Source organism: Petaurus breviceps, unplaced genomic scaffold, assembly GCF_028583685.1.
Source record: "Petaurus breviceps papuanus isolate PSGF00001 unplaced genomic scaffold, PetGlider_PUasm1.0 90775, whole genome shotgun sequence".
In the NCBI taxonomy this organism is placed as follows: Eukaryota; Metazoa; Chordata; class Mammalia; order Diprotodontia; family Petauridae; genus Petaurus; species Petaurus breviceps.
In genome coordinates this window covers 2,105,360-2,127,967 of record NW_027187342.1, presented here as the reverse complement: position 1 = coordinate 2,127,967, position 22,608 = coordinate 2,105,360, and the positions used below count along the sequence as shown (strand labels likewise).

General features: G+C 40.7%; 1 protein-coding gene across 1 annotated transcript in view; it reads right to left on the bottom strand.

The window, feature by feature from the left end:
- ARHGAP25 (Rho GTPase activating protein 25) overlaps positions 1 to 22,608 on the bottom strand; it is a 113,663-nt gene that overhangs the window by 42,647 nt on the left and 48,408 nt on the right. The window contains exons 2-3 of the mRNA XM_069068886.1: positions 13,048 to 13,244; positions 3,347 to 3,434 (exon numbers count right to left, since the gene is read on the bottom strand). Of these exons, the coding sequence (XP_068924987.1) occupies positions 3,347 to 3,434; positions 13,048 to 13,244 (285 nt within the window). The remainder of the gene's footprint in view (positions 1 to 3,346; positions 3,435 to 13,047; positions 13,245 to 22,608) is intronic.

Below are 22,608 nucleotides of genomic sequence, written 5' to 3'. Positions count from 1 at the left end.
ATGAATGCCATACTCCTAATACACCTTCTACTAGAATACACATCCTCCTCATTTGACGCTGACATTAAATTGATCAAGATACTTGACCTGGGGGTGTCTAAGTAATGGTGCAGTGAATAGAGCACCAGCCTTGGAGTCAGGAGGACCTGAGTTCAAATCTAATGTCAGACATTTGACACAAAAGACTAGCTGTGTGACCTTGGGCAAGTCACTTAACCCCAATTGCCTTGCCTTTCCCCCTCCAAAAAGCAAAAAAGAGAGAGAGAGAGAGATACTTGGCCTGACATTTGATTTGACCCTGACACTAAATGTGTGTGTATGCATATGTATGTATTATCCCTACTGGATTAGCCAGTATGGGTACCTGTAACAGTAATGAAATTTGAAGATCCCTTTGTATTGCTAAGATAATAGGTACTTAGCACCTAGTTTCAAACTAAGCCTCTGTAAAGAAACAGGAGGCATGAACCCCTGTTGCTGACATAACAGAAGGGGCTGAACAGGAAGGAAATATACCATATATAAGGAAAAGCACAAGTTGGACAGTCAGAACTTCTTGGGATAAGCACCATGAAGGCAGGGCAGCTGCTGCCAGGGAGAGAGAGAGAGAAAGAGAAAGAGTTTCTCTCAGCAAGCATCTGGAGGCTGGGCTGCTACTGCTGGATTGAACTGAGAATTGAGAAGATCTGAGAAGAGAAACGAGAACTGAGAACTGACACAAAACTTGGACTTGTGGTGGCAAAACTCAAACTTGTGGTGGCAAGACTTCCAAGGCCAACTGGAGCTGCCAAAGACTGAGGAAGCATGACTGTGGTGCCGTTATTTTGTACAAATGTTGTTGTGGCTTGTTAATGTGCACGAATGTTCTTGTGGCTTCGTTAAGCCTGGTCTTCCCAGGAACAGAGATTGTGAAGGATTTGAGATGGACTGGACACTGTGAACTCCAATGTGGAGCAGGAACTGCATAGAGAGGTGGACAAGGAACTGGCAGTTGTCTGCCTTTGAACCCAGGTGACAGTTTGGTGGATTCAGGTAGGAGCCACCTGCCTCGAGTCAAGATGAAAAGACCTCCCCGTAGATACTGAGTAGTGACTGATGAAAATGTCTGAGTAATGACTAATGAAATTGTGATTTACTTGTGGGCCAGGAGTGGATGGCTTTTGTACTTTCCACTAACCCTTAAGAGGGTACTGAGTAGTGACTGTCGAAGTTGTAATTTAATTGCACCCTGTTGATGGAGAACTTTGACTTTTGTACTTTGTGACAGTTAAGGAGGCATGTCTCCTTAAGGATGATTGAATGATTGAGTTACTATATGATTGTATTTTGTTTAAAACTATGTGACCACTTTGATGAAAACTATGTGGCCATTTTAGTGATAAGTTGTTGAGCTGTGACATGATGAATGCTATATTTTGATTTTCTGTGATAAGTTGAAACATTCTGAATGCTGTACCTTTATTTTCTGTGAATGATTTGCTCTGATTTGTTATTGAGTGAGTAGAGAGTTCACTATACTATGTAATCAGAACTTCAAAAGCTGTTCACAGCAGCAGTCCTCTGGAAAGCTGCTTGTGCTTGACTTTACAGTATCCTTCCTCCCTGACCCCTACTTTCCAGCTCTTATCTGTGCCATCTCCCTCCATTTGAATATAAATTCTCAGAAGGCAGAGACTGTCTTATTTGCTTGTCTTTGTATACCTAGTTCTTAGTATAGAGTTCAACACTTAAGTGCTTAACAAATGTCTTTTTTTCTTTCCATCTTTTCTTCCTCCTTTTCTTTCTTCTTCCCTTCCTACTTCCTCCTTTCTTCTTTTTTCTTCCCTCCACCCTTCCTCCTTTTCTCCCTCTTTCCCTCCCTCCCTTCCTTCTATCCTTCCCTCTTTCTTTTCTTTCTTCTCTTTTTCCCCCTTTCTATCACCTTTCCTTTTCTTCTTCTTTTCCACCTCCCTTTTTTTCCTATCTTCTTTCCTTCCTTCCATCCTCCTTTCTTCCTATAGTCTTTGTTCCCTCTTTTTCCTTTTTCCTTTCTTTTTCCTGCCTTCCTTTCTCCTTTTTCTCCCTCCCTCCCTTTCTTTCTTTTTTCTTCTTTTCATCCTTTCTTTCTTCTTCTACTTCTTCTTCCTCCTACCTTTCTTCTTCTTTCCCTCACTTCCTTCTTCCTTTTCTCTCTTCCTCCCTTTCTTCCTCCCTCCTTTCTCCCTCTCTCCCTTCCTCCCTACCTCCTATCCTTCATTCCTTCTTTCCTTTCTTCTTTTTTCCATATTTTCCTCCTTCCTTTCTTTCATCTTCTTTGTTTCTTCTTCCTTCCTTTCTTCTTTTCCTAGCCTTTTCTTTCTTTCCTTTCTTCCTTCATTCCATTCTTCCTTTCTTCCCATAGTCCTTTTTCCCTCTCCTTCCTTCATTTCTTTTTCTTCCTTCTTTCTTCTCTTCCATCTTTTCTCCCTCTCTTCCTTTCTTTCTTTCTTCTTTTCTTCCTCCATCCTTTCTTTCTTCTTCCCTTTCTTTTTCTTCCTCCCTTTCTTCTTCCTCCTTCCTCCTTCTCTGTCTTTCTTTTTTTCTCCCTTCCTTTTTTCTTTCCTTCCTTCCATTCTTCCTTCCTCCTTTTCTTCCTTCCCTCTTTTTTCCTCCTTCCTTCCCTACTCTGACCGTCTCTTTCTTTTTTCTCATCCTTTCTTTCTTTCTATCTTTTCTTCCATTCTTCCTTTCTTCTTTTCCTCCTTCCTTACTTTCTTCTTCCTTTCTACTCTTTCCCTTCCTCACACTCTATTTTTCTTTTTCTCTTTTTATTCCATTTTCCTGTCTTTCTGTCTTTCTTTCTCTCCTTCCTCCCTTGTTGTAGTGGAGAAGAGGAAAAAGTATGTTTTGGTGGGGAAACCACTAGATTTGGAATCAAGAAGCCTGGGTTGAAGTCCTGACTCTGCCTCATCTTAACTACATGAAACTTTGCAAGTCATACTTTCACTTCCCTGAACCTCAATTTCCTAAACTCTGCAATGGAGGCACTACTTGCTTTGCTTACCTGTAGGGTTTTTTTTGTAAGACTCAAATAAGATAATGTATAGAAAGTGCTTTATTTTTGTTTGTTTGTTTTTGTGGGAGATTTGGAGGCAATAAGGATTAAGTAACATGTCTGAGGCTGAATTTGAATTCAGGTCCTCCTGACTCAAGGGCCAGTGCTCTATCCAAAGAAAGTGTTTTCTAAACCATAAAACTCTATAAAAATATGAGTTGTTATTATTAAAAAGTACTCTTTGATACAATGATCAGTTAAATTGCAGTGAAATAAGTGATGGGGCTGCTGACAGGCCCAGGAAAGGTCCTGCTGACACACACAGCTGCTCACCTGGGAAGACTTCAAACACAAATTTCCCCGCTTCATCTGGATTTGTGGCAATCTCTTTGACGGTGCTTCCTGGTAGATACATGGAGCCCTGCAAGCATAAATAATGACATTTTTGAGAAAAGTACACAGCAGGAGTGCTTTCATCAGCATGATGCATGGAAAGAGTGCTGAAATTGGAGTCAGAGGACCTGGATTCAAATCCAGTTCTGCCATTTTCTACCTTTATGAGTTTATGTATTCTGGGTCTGAGATTCTACACTCATAAATAAAAGGGTAAAACTAGCTGAGCAGTATGGTCCAAATCCTATGGCCTCTAACCTGGAAATTATGCCATCTAGTCTTATGCCTGCTTGAAAAGTCAACCCAAGAGCCAGAGTCCTGCATGGACCTAGCAGTTGGGCAACACACATTTATTAAGGGCCTACTACATTCCAGACACTGTGCTAGGTACTGAGAATACAAGTATAAAAGAAAGAAAGCCTTCTCCCCTCAATCAATCAATTAATATTATTAAGTACCTTCTATGTGCCAGTCATTGTATTAGGTGTAAGAGATACAAATACAACAGCAAGAGAGTAATTTTCCCTCAAGAAGCTGACATTCTACAGAGGGAATGAAATATGTTCTCAGATAAAGAAAAATAGGATGCAAACAAAATAAACACAAAACTGATCTTAGAGAAGAGAGAATTAACAGCTTGGGGAATCTGGGAAGGTTTTATAAAAGAGGAGGCACTTAAGCTGAGCTTTGAAAAGAACTAGGAATTCTAAGAGACAGAGGTGAGAAAGGAGAGACTCCTAGGCTTGAGGAACAGCCCATGCAAAAGCCTGGAGGTGAGAAATGGAGAATCATCCATGGGGATCAATGAGTAAAACAGTTTGGACACAACATAGTATGTGAAGAATATAATGGGTGAATATATAATGGAAAATAGGCTGAGATGTATGCTAACCATAGAAAAGCAGACTGGAGGCAGAATGTGAAGGACTCCAAATGCTGAGAAGCTTAGATTTGGTCCTGGAGACAAGAGGAAGCCAGTGGAGCTTATTTTAGAAAGAGGTAAGGTACTCAGACCTATACTTTAGTTATGTCATGGTAGCAGCTGTTGGAGGGTCGATTGGAAAAGACAGAAGCTGGAAGCATAGAGTCCAATAAGGAAGTCCTTGCAAAGATCTAAGTGAGAAGTGATGGGGCCTTGGAGTAGGAGGGCTAAAGGGGGAGCAGAGAAATGGGAACAAATATAAGAGATGATGTGGAGATAAAAAAAACTGACAAAAGTTGATAATAGATTTTAAATGGGAAGTGAGAGAAATTGAAGAATCAGGCATGATTCCAAGATGGCGAACCTAGATGACTAGAATAATGGCAATGCCTTCAAAGGATGCAAAAGGGTTAGGAGGGAGGATGGGTTTAGGGAGAATCATTTTTGTTTTGGACATAATGATTTTGAGATGGCCATGGGACCTCCAGGAAAACATGTCTAGTAGGCAGTTGGAAATGAAAGCCTAGAGTTTAGGGAATTAATACCTGCTGGATGTGTAGAGTTGGAACCCAAGAGGGCTATAAGATCACTAAGAGTGTAAAGAGAAAAAAGAAGTCTCTATAATTAGGGGCATAACAATCCTTCAAAAGATCCTGATAAAGATGATAAAAATCAATCATATAGGGAGAGGGAAGAGAGGAAAGGGAAGGAGAGGGAAGGGGAAGGGAGCGGAGGGGAGGAGAGAAGAGGAGAATGAGAATGAGGACTTAGAGCAGTGTCATGAAAACCCAGGCACAAGGTAATATGCAGAAAGGTCAGAGTAAGGATGAGGTAATTATTACCTAAAAGTTCAGAGATGAATAAGGATGAGAACTAATAAAAGGCCACTGGATTGAGCAAAAAGATGCTATTGGTGACCTTAGAGAAAGCAGTTTCAGTCTAGTGGTTCCATCAAATGCCAGATTACAAGGGATTGAAAAGTGAGTGGGAGGTGAGAAAGCAAGAACACCCATCCCTGTTTTGTTGTTTGGGTGTTTGTTTTTTCCTCCTGAGAGTTTGTCTACTAAAGTGGGGAGAGACATAAGAAGATAGATTGAGAGGATGGTTGGCTCACATGAAGGCTTTTCATCAACAAGGAAGATACAGCCAGGAATGGGCCAGCAGATAAAGTAAGGTTACAAATTAGGGAACTTGAAGAAGCCATAGAGTGTGTCTGTGTATGCTCACTGATTTGGGGCTCTCTCCATAGACCAGAACTCCTTAAACGACAAACATACATGTAGAGCCCACATGTCTTTTAAGAACTAAGGCCATGAAATTAATCCAAAGCAATTCAATGTCAGTTTTCCTACTAATAAACAAAAAAAGTCCTGGTGTTATTGCAGGACCATTATTAGGACCACAAGTGTCTTGCTCAATTAGCTTTTCTCATAGAGGTTACAAAACAATCCTTTTATAATATTAAACATTAATATTAATCACTACTTATTATTAATTTTAATATTAAATAAAGATGAGTGGATGAAGAAGCATATATTTAATCACTGATTAAGATTATTTTACAAACACTGATATGGGAAAGAACCTAAGTGTCATAGCTAAGGATCATGGTATCTTCAGCTAGAAAAAACTTTGGCGATCATAGGATCATAGCTTGAGAGTCAGAAGGAAACTCAACCTCCTCATTTTGTGGGTGAGAAAGCTGAGACTCAAATGGGGTTATGTGATTTTCCTAAGGAAAGGAGGGTTGTAGGTAGCAGAGACCAAATTCAACCCCAAGTCTTTCAGTTCCAAACAGAATTCTCCTGCATGATGCTTCCTCGCCTACTGTTACCTAAACCACAAAAAAAAAAAAACAATTTGCAACTTTACTAAGTAAACTCCTACTTGTGCTTCTTCACCAAAGTTTTAAAGGTAGAGAAAGGGTTTGCCTGAAGTAACATTTCCTACCTTCATTAAAGTAAGTCATTCATCTATTTCAACTTCAAATGTTCTGTATTTCCCAGAAGGAATGTAGGCTAAATAAGCGGCATCATTACAACAGAGGGTTTTAGGGTTTTACTTAACCCAACAAACAACTGGGTTGCTCAAAATATTAAAAGTACCAGAGGAAAACCTTCAATGTGTTAGGTAAATCCCTAAAAAAAATGTATGGAAAGAAATGAATAAAGGCCAAATAAGATGAGAAGCATGTATGGGCTGCAATCTGTATCCGTATAGAGAGCACCCAAACAGGCAACATCACAGATCCAACAAAGAAACAAAGAATTCATCATCACCCTAGAAACTGTCACTAATTCCTGATTCATTAATATGCTTATTTTTCTTCCCTAGTGGCCATTAGTGTCTGGCAGGAACAAAAAACAGTAAAATGATACCTACAAACTTTTAAATGTTAGGAAAGTAACTTTCAGCAATGTCACTAGTGAACCGTTTAACTATGGACAAGCCAGTTTGTCTCTCTGAGCATCAGTCTTCTAGCTCAAAGAGTCCTAACTTGGAATTACATGAGCTGGAACTGGATTCTGGGCTTGACCAATGCTAGTTATATAACCTTGGGTAAACCATTTAATATATCTGAGCATCAGTTTTCTTCTTATAACAAACACAACTCACCATATCTTAAGTACCCACCACACACAAGGCACCATGCTAGGTTCTGGGATTACAAAGACAAAAACGAAACCATCTCTTCCCTCAAGAAGCCAATGCTCTACTTGAGAATACAATATGGACATATAAATAGTATAATGAAATTTGAGGAGACAAGAATACAGAAAATCAGGAAAGCATCCTGTAGAATATGAACCTTGGAAGAAGTTAAAGGTTCTAAGACGTAGAAGTGAGGAGATAGTGCATTCTAAGCATGGTGGGTAGCCCTGAGATGAAAGATATAATGCCAAGTTTTGGGGGAAATGAGTAGCCCAATTTGGATAAAACATAGTATAGGTAAAGGGGAGTAATACGAAAAGTCTAGGAAAACTGGTTGGAACAACATGGTAAAGGGCTTATATACCAGGAGACGTTATTTATATTCTATCCTATAAGCAATAAGAAGGAAAAGAAAATTTTTGAGCAACAGATTTGGGGGCAGAAGGAAAGCTTGGCATAGCCTGACCTGCACCACAGATTTTAAAAGAGCAGATTTCAAATAGTTCAGGAGAAGAATAGATGGGATCCTAGGGGCCAAAATTCCATCAGAGAAGTCAACCCAGAAAAGATGAAAAACTCAACAATAAAATTATCAAGATACAAAGAAAAGCATATAATGGGGAGGGAAAGGCAGAATTGTTAAAAGACACCCGCGGGGTCGGCGCACAGGGAACCTGATATCAGACCAGCTTGGGATTTTTACATGGTGTGTACAAAAGATGAAAGCAAAAGCAGGTAACAGGATGAATACAAAAGCATAGCATAGTCCTGTAATATATGTCCATCAGCCTTGCCATCTGCCCTGCTCCTGAACCCTAAGAAACCCCAGATCTTCCCATCACCCCTGCTTCTGAGCCCTCTGATATATGCTGCCTCCCCCAACTAGCATGAGGAAGGTCCTTGAGGTGAAGAACTCTTATGTTTCTCTTATCCCCTGCGTTTAGCACACATAGCAAGCAATTAATAAATGGGTTTTTTTCAGTCATTCACTCCTAGCAAAATCCTAGAATATATTATTAAAGTGACAGCGAGCATCTAGAAAAGAAAGCAGCAACTGTAGCAGCAAGCTCCCTAGCATAGCCAGGATGGCTGCTAGCTTTTCTAAAGGAAATCAACTCAAAAGGGGTTAAAAATCTTACTTTAATCAAATATATATAATTCACTTAGTTCAAGGGGAAAAGTCAGCACCCTGAAACTTCAGAAAATATAAACAGAAATTACAAGCAGACAAAAAATACAGACAGAGAAAATAACACAATTCAACAGACCAATAGACAGGGCTTCTAGCTGTCTGACCATTACATATATGCATAATTAGTTACCAAAGAGAGAAGAACCAATATCTGGGTTTTTTAAAGGGGAGGTAGGCTCAACAACTACCCAGAGATTCATCTGGCCAAATCACATAACTCCCCATAAGTGAGCCCCAAAGCAAAACCTCACCTCAGAGTATATATATATATATATATCCTTCTTCAGGGTCAGAGGACATCACCACCTTTGTGATCCACTGCCTAATTACAAAGTAACAGAAGGTGTGGGCCTCCCTGTAAAACAAGCCTCCCTCCAATCTAGCTTTTCTTGTTGGGCTCTAAGTGAGGCTCATTAAGAGGTAGGGAAGACCTTTAAATTCCTAGGTCTATTAAGGGGCAGGGAAAATCTTCAAATCCTCTTACCATCACACCAACACAGTAATAGCTCCATCAAGAGCCAGTTACTGGAGTCTAACCTTGATTCTTTTGTTGACTGGGGTACTGGACTGAGTGCTCAGAGCTCTAGATAAAGTTACTAGTTGTTATTGTTGTTGTTCAGTCATTTCAGTCATGTCCAACTCTTCTTGACCCCCTTTGGGGTTTTCTTGGCAAAGATACTGAAATGGTCTGCCATTTTCTTCTCCAACTTATTTTACAGATAAGGAAACTGAGGCAAACAGGGTCAAGTGACTTGCCCATGGTCAGAAAGCTAGTAAGTGTTTGAGGTCACATTTGAATTCATGACGATGGTCTTCCTGACTTCAGACCTGGCACTCTATCCACTAGGCCACCTACCTGCCCCAAAGAGTTCAAGTCTAGCCTCAGACATTTATGAGCTGTGTAACCCTGGGCACACTGTCTACCTCAGTTTTCTCCACTGTAAAATAGGAATATTACTAGCACCTACCTCCCAGGTAGGTGTTGTAAGGATAAAATGAGATAATATTTATAAAATACTTAGCACAGTGCCTGCCATAGTTGGTGCTAAATAAATGCTAGACATTTTTATAATTATCATCATCATTATTATTCTTATTAACTCCCAGAAGCATTGTAAAGATCAAATAAGATAATATTTATAAGATACTTAGCACAGTGCCAGGAACATTTATAAATTATAATAGTGAATAAAAAATATTATAGTCAATGTTTCTAACTCCCATAGTTATTGTGAAGATCAAATAAAATATTAAATGTGAAGTTCTTTGCAACTCTTAAAGCACTATGTAAATGCTAGCCACTATCAATATTACCAAATTTTCATTGGACAAAGCTGCAAAGATGAGAAGGATCATTGACATATTAAAGGTCAGAGTCAGGATCCAGAAAGACCCAGACATTGGACCAAGCCTAATAAAATGAAATTTAATAGAGGCCACTGTAAAGCTATATAGTTGGATTCAAATAGTCTACTTCCCAGGGACAAGATGGAGGATATAGCAGGATCTAGAAAAGATTTGGGGGTTTTTAGTGGATTGTGAGCGAAATACGAGTCAACAATATAGCAGACACTGTGTAATCCTAAACTGCATTAAGAGGAGAAATGAGGCCCACTTTACTCTACCCTTATCAGAACCTATCTGGAGTATCCTGTTTAGAACTGGGAGCCACATTTTAGAAAGGCCATGTGTAAACTGGTGAGCATCCAGAAAGTACCCAGAATTGTGAAGGGCCTCAAATTTGTGCCATATGGAGAGAATTTGAAGGGTATTGTAGTCCAGAGAAAAGAAAATTTGAAAGGCATGCGTTGGCTGTGTCCAAGTATTTGAAGGACTCTGAAGTACAAGAGGGAATAGACCTGCTCTGCTTGACTAAAGAGGGCAAAACCAATAACAACAGTTAGATGTAAAACAAAAACTTGCTTACAGGGACAGTTATCTAAAAGTAGATTGGTCTGCCTTCAGAAAGTAGGGTTCCCCCTCCCTAGAGGTCTTCAAGCAAAAGCTGAATGAAGACTGGTCTTCAAATGATATCATGTATGTAAAGCACTGGGGCAGCTAGGTAGCACTGTGGATAGAACACTGGACCTAGAGTCAAGAAGACCTAGTTCAAATCCTGTCCCAGATACTTATTAGTTTTGTGATCCTGGGCAAGTCACTTGACCTTCTTTGCCTCGGTTTCCTCATCTGTAAAAATGAACTAGAGAAGAAATGGCAAACCACTCTGGTATCTTTGCCAAGAAAACCCCAGATGGGGTCACAAAGACTCAGACACAACTGGAATGACTGAACAGCAAATGTAAAGTACTTTGGAAATCTTTAAGATCCCAAGAGTCATGACGTCCAAACTATCAATTCATTTCCTCATTTCTCCCTTATTCTCTCTCTTATCTCTCTGTTTCATAGAATTGTGGAATTTCAGTGTTGGAAGGGACTTGAAGAGTCATCTGCTGGGTCCAGGGCATACCCACACAGGAAATCCCCTCTTCCATCGAAAAAGTCCATTCAGACAGAACACCGGAGGATTTTTCACTTGGGAGATCCCATGCTACTCCCACCTGAGCATCAGCTTGGCTGATTCCTGACCTCTATGATCCCTGTTCCTGTTACTGGGGTGCTGAGAAACATGGCCTAGACTATCCAGAAGGACCACAGGGTTGTCTAGGGGGCTGCTTATGTGGTACTGTCCTAGGAACTATGGGTAGCCAACCTTGTGAAAATCTACCTCCTCCACTGCATCCCATTATACCTGAAATTCTGGTTCGAGACTAGTGCAGTAAGATCCAATTCAAGAACATCCCACTGAAATTCGAACACCCTTTGAAGGCTAAAATCCTAAGATGTTTTCAGTTAATGGTTTAAACCCTGAGCATAGTCCCACAGCACCATAAAAGCTATTCAAACTAACTGACTAGTTAATTCATGATTTCCTTTCCCACCTGGAACATTTGCTTACAAGTCTGTTTCTGGTCCTCTGCATAAGTCATCCACATGGCTCCTCATACTTGTCAGGAAATCCCCTAAATGGGAAAAGGACCAGCACGGACCTCTCTCACTCAGACCCATTTCCATGAAAGTTTCCTTACTCTCAGGTAGCATCAGCAGGGACTGCTATCCCTCTTCCACTCTGGGAATGGTCTTACACCCTTTCTTAGATATTGTCCAGCTTCTTCACAGAGAAAGGGAAGAAAGGCAATAAGATAATGACAATGACCACCATTTCTATTAGTTCCTTAGGGTTTACAAAGTGTGACAACTCTGAAGTGTGTGTGGGGTGGGGGGGCGGTTTGCAATAAGAATGTATTGATCGCACTGTAGAGGTAAGGAAACTGAAGCCTAGAGAGGGAAAGTGAATCAAATCCAGTTCTTCTGACTCCAAGACCAATGCTTTTTTTCCATCTTACACACTCAAAACACCAGGTTAAGTCATGCAGGTGGGGAGGGCTGGGCCAGGATCTGCACTCTACCCTTTCGCAATTCACCACTGAGGCCTGAGCTGCTCTTGCCCTTCCCCCCAAGCTGGTGAAACTCCAGATGTCTTTTTTTTTTTAACTAGGCAACTTCAAGATGGCCTGGGCATGTGGGTGAACAGACTCACTTTCAGTTCCTTTACCCAGATTTAAATAGAACTATCCTCTTTCTAAAATTATCTCTTTTTTTTCTTTCTTCCTCTCTTTCTCTCCTTTCCCATGCTTTTCTAGGCTCCAGTTAATTGCCAAGTCTGGCTGTCCTGTCTTGTTCTGTCTTCCCCTATCCATGGATTCATCTTGACCACCTTTATCCAGCTTCTTAATGAAGCACTCCCTAATTAATGGGAGTCATGTTTTGGGGTCTAATAGAATCTATGAGAAGTGAAGTGAGTGTGAAGAGATATGGAGAAAATGTGGGTGTGGTCAAAGATCCAGGATCAAAACCCAAATCTAATCTCCTAACACCCAAATCTACTAGCTAACAATTTGGGGACTGTAGAATGAATACTAGCCTTGGAGTGATGAGGATAGGGTTTTAGTCCCAGTTCTGCTACTTACTATCTTTGTAACCTTATGCCTTCCCCTCTGTAGGCCTCAGTTTCCTTCTCTGTAAGATAAGGGAATTAAACTCAATCAGGAGTACTTAACCCTTTCCATGTTAGGGACCCCATTAGTTATCTGGTGAAGCTTATGGACCCTTTCCCAGAAAAAAAAATTTTAAAGCACAAAATAAAATACACAGTATTACAAAGAAAACCAATTCTATTGAAATATCTATATTTCTAAAAGTTCACAGTCCCCAGGTTAAGAATTCGTGGATGAAATTATCTCCAAGGTCCCATCCAACTCAAAACCCCCTCAATTCCGTCTTCTCTTTGGCCATCACATTAACCCCCCCACTGCTAAGATTACTCAAAGCTGTGATTAGAAGCTCCCAGGATTTCATCCTGATATTTCTCCTTGCTTCTAAGTGGTACAATGGACAGAGCACTGGGGCTAGTCTAAGGAAGACCTGAGTTCAAATCTGGCTCTTTGACCCTGGGAAAGTCACTTAACCTTTATCTCAATAAACATTTATTAAGCAACCTTACATGCCAGGTACTGTGCTAAGTACTAGAAAATGAGAATAATAGTAGCATCCAGCTCATAAATAACATATGTAAGGTATTTTAACACAGTGCTTGGCATATAGTAGGTGCCTAATAAATGCTTTCCTTCCCTTCATGACATAAGGCATTTTGCCCTCTTTGCACCACAATTTACAAGTCTGGAAAATGGGGAGGGAGGATTAATTATGAGCAGGATTTCTAGTCTGAGTGTAAGCATCTCCACACCACAGCAGGAGGTATCCCCTGTAAGCTTCCATCCCTGTCTCCCTGCTGGGCCACATCCCCCAGGGTCCTACCTGAGGCTTGACGTCCTCCTCATCTTTGTAGTAGTACAGCTGCTGGCCTTTCAACACAAAGTATCTCTGCTGCCAGTTTTTAACGATGGACCGCTGCTTCTTCAGCCAGCCAATCTTCAGGGGCCGCTCCAGGGCATTGGGGGATGATGGCTGATGGAAGGCCATCTGCTCTCCAGTCATCACACTCCTTGACCGAGCTAGAGATAGCAACAGAGAGGCAGTTTGACTGAAGGACTTAAAGCACTGAGACTCAGGGTGCCCGGCCAGAAGGGCAGGAGGGAAGGCAGACAGAGGAGCAGGGAAGAAGAAGGGTTGGGCTGTCAGGCTGGGCTCCCGGAACCCCTGATCTAGATCAGGCCGAAGGCCCCATGGTACCAGGGGCTAACTGGGTTCAGGGTTGGCGGAAGAGGAGGGGGGTGAGTAGGCGCAAAGTTAAAGAAGTAGTTGAGCCAAGGCTAAAACTTAAAAACAAAAAGAAGCCCTCAGGTCCTAGAGTGCAGTCAGCCCAGTTACTGATCACAGCCGGCTTGGTCTGCAGAGCCCAAAGCTGGCTGGCTGGAGGCTTTTGAAAAGGAAGTGGCCACAGCATTTGACAAAAGATGCTTCCTTTTTCCTGCGTGGGAGTGAATATCTGACAAGAGAAAGAAACTACAACTTAGCTGGGAGGGCTGAGGGTGAGCCCCATGTAGCAGCTAGAGAGGCAGCTGGAGTATCCCTGGCATCGGTCCACAGAGGAACAAGGGGATTGCATTTTCTCTAACCTTGCCATCACCTCAGCACCCTTCCCCAGCATGAGAACCCATTCAGTAATGCTTGGCCGCTGCCCAGAAAATCAAAGCAAGGAAACTGTGTAACTCCTGAAATGTCATAGAAAAGTACCCATGAGGACATGGTGGGGAAGTAAGGGGGGGCCTGCTTTGTTGTTTGGGGGAGGGGCACCCATATGAATTTATATGATAGCCTACAGATGGGTCTGCCCACTCCATTGTCACCTTCCTCCCACCTAGGTTTCACACCCCTACTAGCATGATCTTTCTCATGCATAGATCTAGTCACATCACTCCTCTGATCAAAAATCTTTAGTGGCTTCCTAGTGCCCTCTCAAGAAAAATTTTTACACTTCTGCAAAGTATTCAAGGACCATCTCAATCTGTTATCTGCCCCTAGCTTTTTGGCCTTCAGTTTTTTTTCCTTTTCTAATATTGTTTTTATTTATTTATTTTGCAAGGGAAAGGGTTAAGTGACTTGCCCAGAGTCACACAGCTAGGAAATGTCAACTCTCTGAGGATGGACTTGAACTCAGGTCCTCCTGACTCCAGGACTGATGCTTTATCTACTTCACCACCTAGCTGTCCCTGGCCTTGTGATACACTCCCTCTCCATGCACTCCACATTGTAGCCAAACTAGGCTGTTGGACATCCCTGAATACATCCTACATATGGCTACCTTGATAGCTTTGCTTATGTAGTTCCCTATGCCCGAGAGGGCCTCCTTCCAACTTTTCAGCTTCTGAATTCCTATCCATCCTTCAAAATCAACCAATCAACAAGTATTTATTAAGGGCCTACTATGTTCACAATGGATTAGTCTGAATGATTCCCAACAATTCCCATTCCCTACTGAGGCAGGCTGTGGAAGGTAAAGAAGCATGTCTAGGGTTAATTTGCCAATCAATACTGGAGAGGCCCAAAACCACAGCTGCCATGGGTGACCCTCAGCCTACTAAACCCCTCTGTTGGATTGCTTTTCAGTAAAAGGATTCTGGCCATAATTTGGTTAGGTCAAGGTCAGGGTGTGACTGAGAACACCTGGGAGTTCAAAGGCTTTTGTCAGTATTCAGTGTTTACAATGGAGAGAGAATTCAGCTGGTAGTTAAATTCTAGTCCCAAGCTCTGCCACATACTAGCTGTGTGTTTTAAGCAGTCACTTCCCTCTCTGATGCTCAGTTTTCTCATCTGTGAAATGGGGAAATTAGACTGGTTGATGGACAAGGTTTTTTTCAGCACTATACTCTGTGATCTTGAGAACAATGACCTTTACCTTTATAGAACTGGAATTTATTCAATGGAGCTACCAGGGGAATGAGTCCCATGATAGAGCATAGACTCTACAAAGTTTCTGGGGTTCTTTTGTGCGCTTGATTTTGTTAATTTTTCCCTTTTAGTTTCATTTGGCAAATTTTCTACTTCAAAGTTTCTCCCCATTGACTTACAAAAGCAAGCTCATAGGGATATGTGTCATTGTTAGTAGTGGTTTTTTTTCCCCTGAAAACAAAAACAGATATAGTGATAAACTTTGATCCAGTGCCAATCATTGTACAGACCCTGGCATATTTCCTGCCCTTCAGGAATAAAGTCTAAATTAGACTGATAACATGCAGAGTAGGGAGGTAAACACACCCTGGCCCACCCACTCAGTCGGTCAGTAGGCCTTCACTGAGCTCTTACTACATGCCAGGCAGTGGCCCTATGGATCAGCAAGGAGACAAAATCATAGCAAAGACATCATAACTATATGGTTTAGGGAAAAGAGGACTATCTCAGGAGTAAGAAGTCCCGGGTTTGAGTCATAAGATTTAGATCCGGCTGGGACCTTAGAGGTTATCTTGTTCAGCCCTCTCATAAGGCCCATACAGGCAGGTTGACTGGCCAAAGTTATGGTTAGTTAGTGGAAGAGATGAACTCAAGCCCCAGGCTTTTGACTCCAAATTCATTGTGTTTGGTGCCTCCTAAATATGCCACTTACTAGCTGTGTAATGCTGGATGAATCACTTCCCCTCCCTAAGATTTAGTTTCCTTTTCTGTAAAATGAAAAGGACAAACTAAATGATTTCCAAGGTACCTCCCAGCTCTACAATTCAATAATTCATGAACACTTCCAGGAAAAGTTCCGTGTAGACAGATGAGTCAAGTCTTAAAGATGAAGAGGGAAGACAAGGTATAGACCATGAAACCACTCAGTAGCTGCTAATTAGGTATATGACAAAAGGGGGGCACCCCTTGCCCCAATTAGGCAACCATCAAAAAGAAAGTTAATTTAGCTTGGCTGCCAGTCACTACCACCTTTGTTAACTTTCCCTATCACCACTCAAGAAATCAAAAGTGGAGGGATTTCCCCTGTCTCTTCTTCTCCATTCTCATATCCCCCTACCCCCATTCACATGTAATCAGTTTAAGTCCGAAACTACTCTTTTCTGAGTCTCTCTTTAAGGAACTGGGAATGGTTAACCCAAAGAAGAGAATATTTGTAGGGCTTGTGAGCTCTGTATTCAAGTATCTGGAGAGCAAACATGTTGTTCAGTGGTTTCAGTCATGCCCAACTATTTGTGACCCCATTTGGCATTTTCTTGGCAAAGATAATGGAGTGATTTACCATTTCCTTCTCCAGCCCATTTTACAGATGAGGAAACTGAGACAAACAGAGTTAAATGACTTGCCCCCAGAGTCACACAGCTAGTAAGTGTCTGAGGTCAGAATTTGAACTCAGGTCTTCCAGAGTCCACACCTGGCACTCTATCCACTGCACCACAAACATACAGAATCTCATTGACAGGAACCTCATCATCTCATGAAAAATGTACTCCATCCCTGGGAAGAGAGTCAGATTTGGAGCCAAGGGGCCTAGTTTTCAAACTTGGCTCTGCCACTTATTATCTGTGTGATGTTAGGCAAGCAACAAACAACTTCTCTGGGTCTCCTCTTTATTCACAAAATGAGGTGGTTGTACTAGATGAAATCTAAGGTCCCATTAAGCCTAAATCCCAGGATTCACCTGAGCTGGGGATGTCTTCACACTGCAGGGTTTCCAAGGGAACGTGAGGCCTACCCATTAGTTATCTCTTACTCTCCTCATATGACCAGTTTCTATCTTGGTTTTCAGTCCTATGTTTCTCTCATGACATCTTTTACATCACTTCTCCAATATAATTCCTTATTTGGAATCTGTGGCAGCTTGCTCATGCCCACCATGAACCCCCTCCATTAACCTTTGGATCATGGTCAACTTCAGTCCTTGGAGGCTATGCTCTTCCTTGACTTAGAGTGATGCAACATCAACAGAAGAACCTCAGTATTAAGACAGACCTTTGCTTTAAAAAATGAAAAGCCTCGTACACACTCTCAAAGGCAATCCAGCCTGCTCTCTACCCCCCTGCTCCATTCTGCATCCAACTCACTGTCCACTGATGGAGTCTGCCCAAGATACGTGTGCCAATGACCAGTTCTGTGGATTATCCATTCAACTGTATGTCTACAATAAGCATCCTTCATTCACTTAGGTAAATGGAATTTTCCTTGTTTTTTAATAATGTTTTATTTTTCCCCAATCACGTTAAAACAATTTATAATATTCTGATCAAACTACTAAAAATTATTTTATAGAGCTAGAAAAAAATAATAAACTCCAATTTGGAAGATTTTCCTTATATTTGTGAGGGTATTTAGAAAATATTCTCATAAATGGGGAGACTATCTTTCATTACACACAGCCATTGCCTAAAGGCACTTACTATCTAGGGATAAATGTCCTAAAAAGATAAATAACACTAGGTCAGCCATGCTAATATTCCCGTGGATGTTATAAGAGAAGAGAATAAGCATTTTAGTTGTGCCTACTATGAGCCAGGAACTATACTAAACGTTTTGTTTTTAACAAATATTATCACATTTGATCCTCAAAACAACCCTGTGAGGTAGATGTTATTATCTCCATTTTGTTAGTTGAGGAAACTGAGGCAAAGGTTAAGTGCCTTGTCCATGGTCCTGCAACTAGTAAGTGTCTGCAGCTGGATTTGAATTTGGGTCTTCTTGACTCTAGGCCCAGAACTCTATCCATTGTGTCACCAGCTGCTTCATGATCAAGGGTTATAAACTAGGGCTTTTTAACCTTGGGTCTATAGACCCCAAAGGTCTAATCATGGTTAGACTTCAGGGTGTCTATGAATTTGGATGGGGAGATAGATAGATAGATAGATAGATAGATAGATAGATAGATAGATAGATAGATAGATAGATAGATAGATAGATAGATAGATAGATGGATAGATAGATAGATGGATAGATGGATAGATAATCCTTATCTCAATATTGTTGATTTCCCTTTGTAATCCTGCATATGTTATTTTCTGCATTTAAAAATACTATTCTGAGAAGGGGCCCATTAGCTTTTTACCAGACTGACTGCCCACGGAGTCCATGAAAAAGGTTAAGAACTCCTGCTTTAGACAATAAAGGCTATATGGTCTCAGAAAATAAAGACATCAATCATTATGGGCTGGGCTTGTAAGAGAAAGCTCCTTCAACTTTCTCTACCCAAATCATAGACTAAAAAAAATGACATCTCTGTCTCAATATTCCACCTTGTTTGCCTCAGTATCCTGCACAAACACCAGCATGCTACTTTTTTCCACCCATCATGCACCTGGCAAGCATCAGACTCTAGAACAAATAAACAAATAAATGAATTAAAACCACACAAGGTGTACTTTAACCTCAACCCTATAAACAGTGGCTGTGTCAACAGACCAAGAGGAATAACCATATTAGGTAAGCCGGTAATGCTTGACAGAGCATCCGGCCCAAGCTTTTAATTAATGTTGACGTGCAGCCTACCTCAAAAAGCTAATGTGGCCTGAGGGAAGCAGGAAGATGAACTGTGCCTACTGTATTTGTACATGAGGGAGAGATGGACAGATACAGAGACAGAGAGAAGAAGAGAGAGAGAAAGAGAAGGGGAAAGGGGGAGACAGAGAGAGAGACAAAGACAGAGAGACAGAGAGACAAAGACAGAGAAAGAGTAAGAGAGAGAGAGAAAGAGGGGGGGGGGGGAGTTCAGTTGTTTCAGACTCTTCATGACCCCATTTGGCATTTTCTTGGCAAAGATACTAGTTTGCTATTTTCTTCTCCATGTCATTTTACAAATGAGGAAACTGAGGCAAACAGGATGAAGTGGCTTGCCCAGACCAAAATCTGAATTCCTACTTTGCAATTTACTTAGCTGTGTGACCCTATGAGAAGCTCAGTTTCCTCTTTAGGCCTCAGTTTCTCAAACTGCAAAATGAGAAGGTAAGATTAAATGATGTCTGCAGTGTCTTCTAGCTCTAAATTCCAAGGCCCTCTGATGGCTGAATCAATGGCTTTGTCCCCTGTAAAAAACTTCAAGCATTGGTTGAGTGAAAGGGAGAGGAGTGTCCTACCTTCAAGAGCAAACACGGAGTGCAAATGCCTATTCAGTCTCCCCCAAGAAGGCTGGCCCAGCTAGCAACCCTACTGGCTTCATCAACCAGGCAAACTTAGCTATTCCCTCTGAAAAAAGTGACAGAGGGGAAAGATGACATGACATATAGTCAAAGAACTCAGAAGACCTGGGTTTGAATCCTGGCAAGTTGTAGATGGAGTGGATGGAAAACAGGCTTCAAAGCCAGGAAGACCCAGGTTCAAGTTCTGCTTCTTACATATATTGTCTGCATGACCCTGGACAAGTCACTTAATGTCTCAATGCTTGGAGAAAACTTCTAAGTGTACAACTAGAGAAGATATCACCTGAAATTGGTAGAGGTAATTTCCTTACTTGGAAGTTCTCTATACCAATCATAGGTCCAGTCTCTCTCCCTGTGACCTTTAGTATCACTTCTATGGGCCTCTATTTCTGTATCTGTGAAATGGGGCCCCAAAGCTATAGCTATGAGAGCTCATGTTTTTCTATAATCCCATCAGTGAGAGCTCTCTGAAAAGAGAATACTGGTATATAAGGTATATATGAGCCAACCCTAGCCCATCTCCCTAGCCACTCTCACTAAGTAGGGACTGGGGATTATTTCAATCAATCATTGTATTTGTATCATCCAAACTTAACATGATACCCTCCACATAGTAGGTCCTTAATAAAGACTAATCAATCATGCAAATGCAGAAAGAGTCCAACAATGCTATCAATATATCATTAATTTGCACCCATGAAAAGGTGGTAATATAACTTGTTTCTCCCTTTCCCTTTAGAAACTTCAGAAAATTTAAATGGTCTCAAGATTGTGGGACTGAATTCCAAAGGACTCATCATGAAAAATGCTATCCATGTCCAGAGAAAGAACTGATGGGGTCTAATTACAGATCAAAACATACTATTTTTCACTTTATCTTTTCGAGTTTTTTTTTCCTTTTGGTTTGTTTCTTCTTTAACAACATGACTAATATAGAAATATGTTTTACATTATTGAACACAAGTAATCCATACTAAATTGCTTATCATCTCAAGGAGGAGGGAGATGAAGTGGGGACAGAGAAAATTTGGAACTCAAAAAAATTTTTAAAGTGAACATTAAATCCTAGTTTTTCCAAATCTAATTAAAAATTGTCTTTACATGTAATTGGAGAAAATAAAATACTATTAAAATAAAAAAGACTATGGTTCTGCTCTAATTTTTTTTTGTAGAACCTGTGATTTCATCAGTGTAAGGAAATCCCAAGTCAATTACTCAACAAGCATTCACTGAGTGCTTAGTATGTTCAGGGTAGTTTGCTAAGCATTGGAGAAAAAGAGGGGGGGGAACAAAGTAGTTCCTGCCTTCAAGGGTCTCACATTATAATGGAGAGATGATCTGGAAAGAACTAGGAATACATAAGATATATGTAGAGTAATCTCCAAAGGGGATGGCTGAGGGAGACTTGCAAAGGTTTCATATAAGACTTGGGATTTGAGCTGTCTTAAAGAAGCCAGGAAGCAAAGATGAGTCAAGAAAACATTCTAGACACCCTCTATCTATCTATCTATCTATCTATCTATCTATCTATCTATCTATCTATCTATCTATCTATCTCTACATCGATCTATTTATACATACACACACATATGTATGTATGTATGTACCTATATATATGGCACTGACACTATCAGCAATTTGTAACTTAGTGGCTTATAATCTTAGAGAGCCACCTGGAAGCAGTAACTAGTTAGGTGACTTGTCCAAAGTCACACAGTCAACATGGCTCAGAGGTAGGACCTGAATCCAGGACTCTATTAGTCTGAGACTGGTTCTCTACATAACTACAGTATAATACCACTACAGATCTACTACTATTTAATAAACTTTTAAGAGCACATGCAGGTAGGAATTCAAATTCTGACTTACTACTTGTGTGAACTGAGCAAATACACAATTTATACATCTGTAAAATAAGGTGATTGGAGCAAAAGGCCACTCTATTTGCTTCTAACTTTAAATCCTAGTTTTTCCAAATCTAATCCTTAGTTTCCCTAAAGAACAGAGAGCTCAGTTATTTCTGGTGCATGTGCATGTGTGTCCCAATTATCAACATCCGTTGCAACATTTAACCCAGCCCTTTCTGCCTATCTCTACATAACAGGAAGCTGATAGTAATAACAAGGAGCTTGCAGAATGTTAAACATATCCCAGCTTCCTATTCTAAGTTGCTTCAGAGACTCTCTTCCTCATAAAGTAGAAATTTGAAAATTTGTTCATTAATTTTATCTGTGTAAACAAAAAGATTGACTAGCCTGGGAACTGGGAATCACAATTTGATTTTTAACTCCCCATCCCCCACATCTAAAGTTCTAACAGATCAATATCACAACAAGTGGGGAGCAATTTACCTTAGACAGGATAATTAATGGTTAGTTCTCTTTAGTAAATACTTGGCAAATTTGATCTCCTAATAGACATGATGGTTTGTTTTAGGTAAAATGCTTTGCTTCATAAGTCATTTGTGTTCATAAGTCAATGATACTTCAATGAGTCTCTGATCTCTTTAATTAGGAAACTAACTGTAACCCCAGTTTTCCAGCACACATAGCAACCCATCCATGCCTTCTCATCCTATGCTGATTAGGTGCATGGCTTCCCATAAATCCCCTCTAGAGATCTGCCCCACATGATGTGCACCTTCCTCTAGTTACTAATGCAAAATGCTTCACATAGCATGGATACCAATGGAATATAATAATATTATTATTACAATAATAATAACTAACATGTGTATAACATCTGCACTGTGCTCAGTGCTTTACAAATATTATCTCATTTGACCCTCACAACACCCCTGGGAGGTAAGCACTATTATTATCTCTATTTCATAGATAAGGAAGCTAGGACAGAGGATAAGTTACTTGTCCAGAGTCACACAGCTAATAAGTGTCTATTGAACTCAGGTCTTCCTGACTTTGGGCTATGTCCTCTCCACTGTACCACCTAGCTGCCTAGTAAGAAGCAACATCTAAAGAGAGATGTTGGTTGGTTCTCTCTCACTCTCACTGCATACCATGCCCATCTTTTATCCCCAGGAATACAAAGATCTGGTCCTTTATTGCACTTCTGCAAAATTCCTTGCCGGTCTTACATTGCAACTTACTTATGCCCACCAGGCACTTCAATTTAATGCTTTGGAGTCTGGCATGTCATTGCTCTCAGTGATTTGGCACAAGTGGGAGAATGTCTATTTTATGTGTGCACATACACTCACACATAGATAATATCTATACACACATATATGCATAAGTATCTATTTTTACAGATTGCTATTTAATTCCTATGATGTAGGTGGAAAATA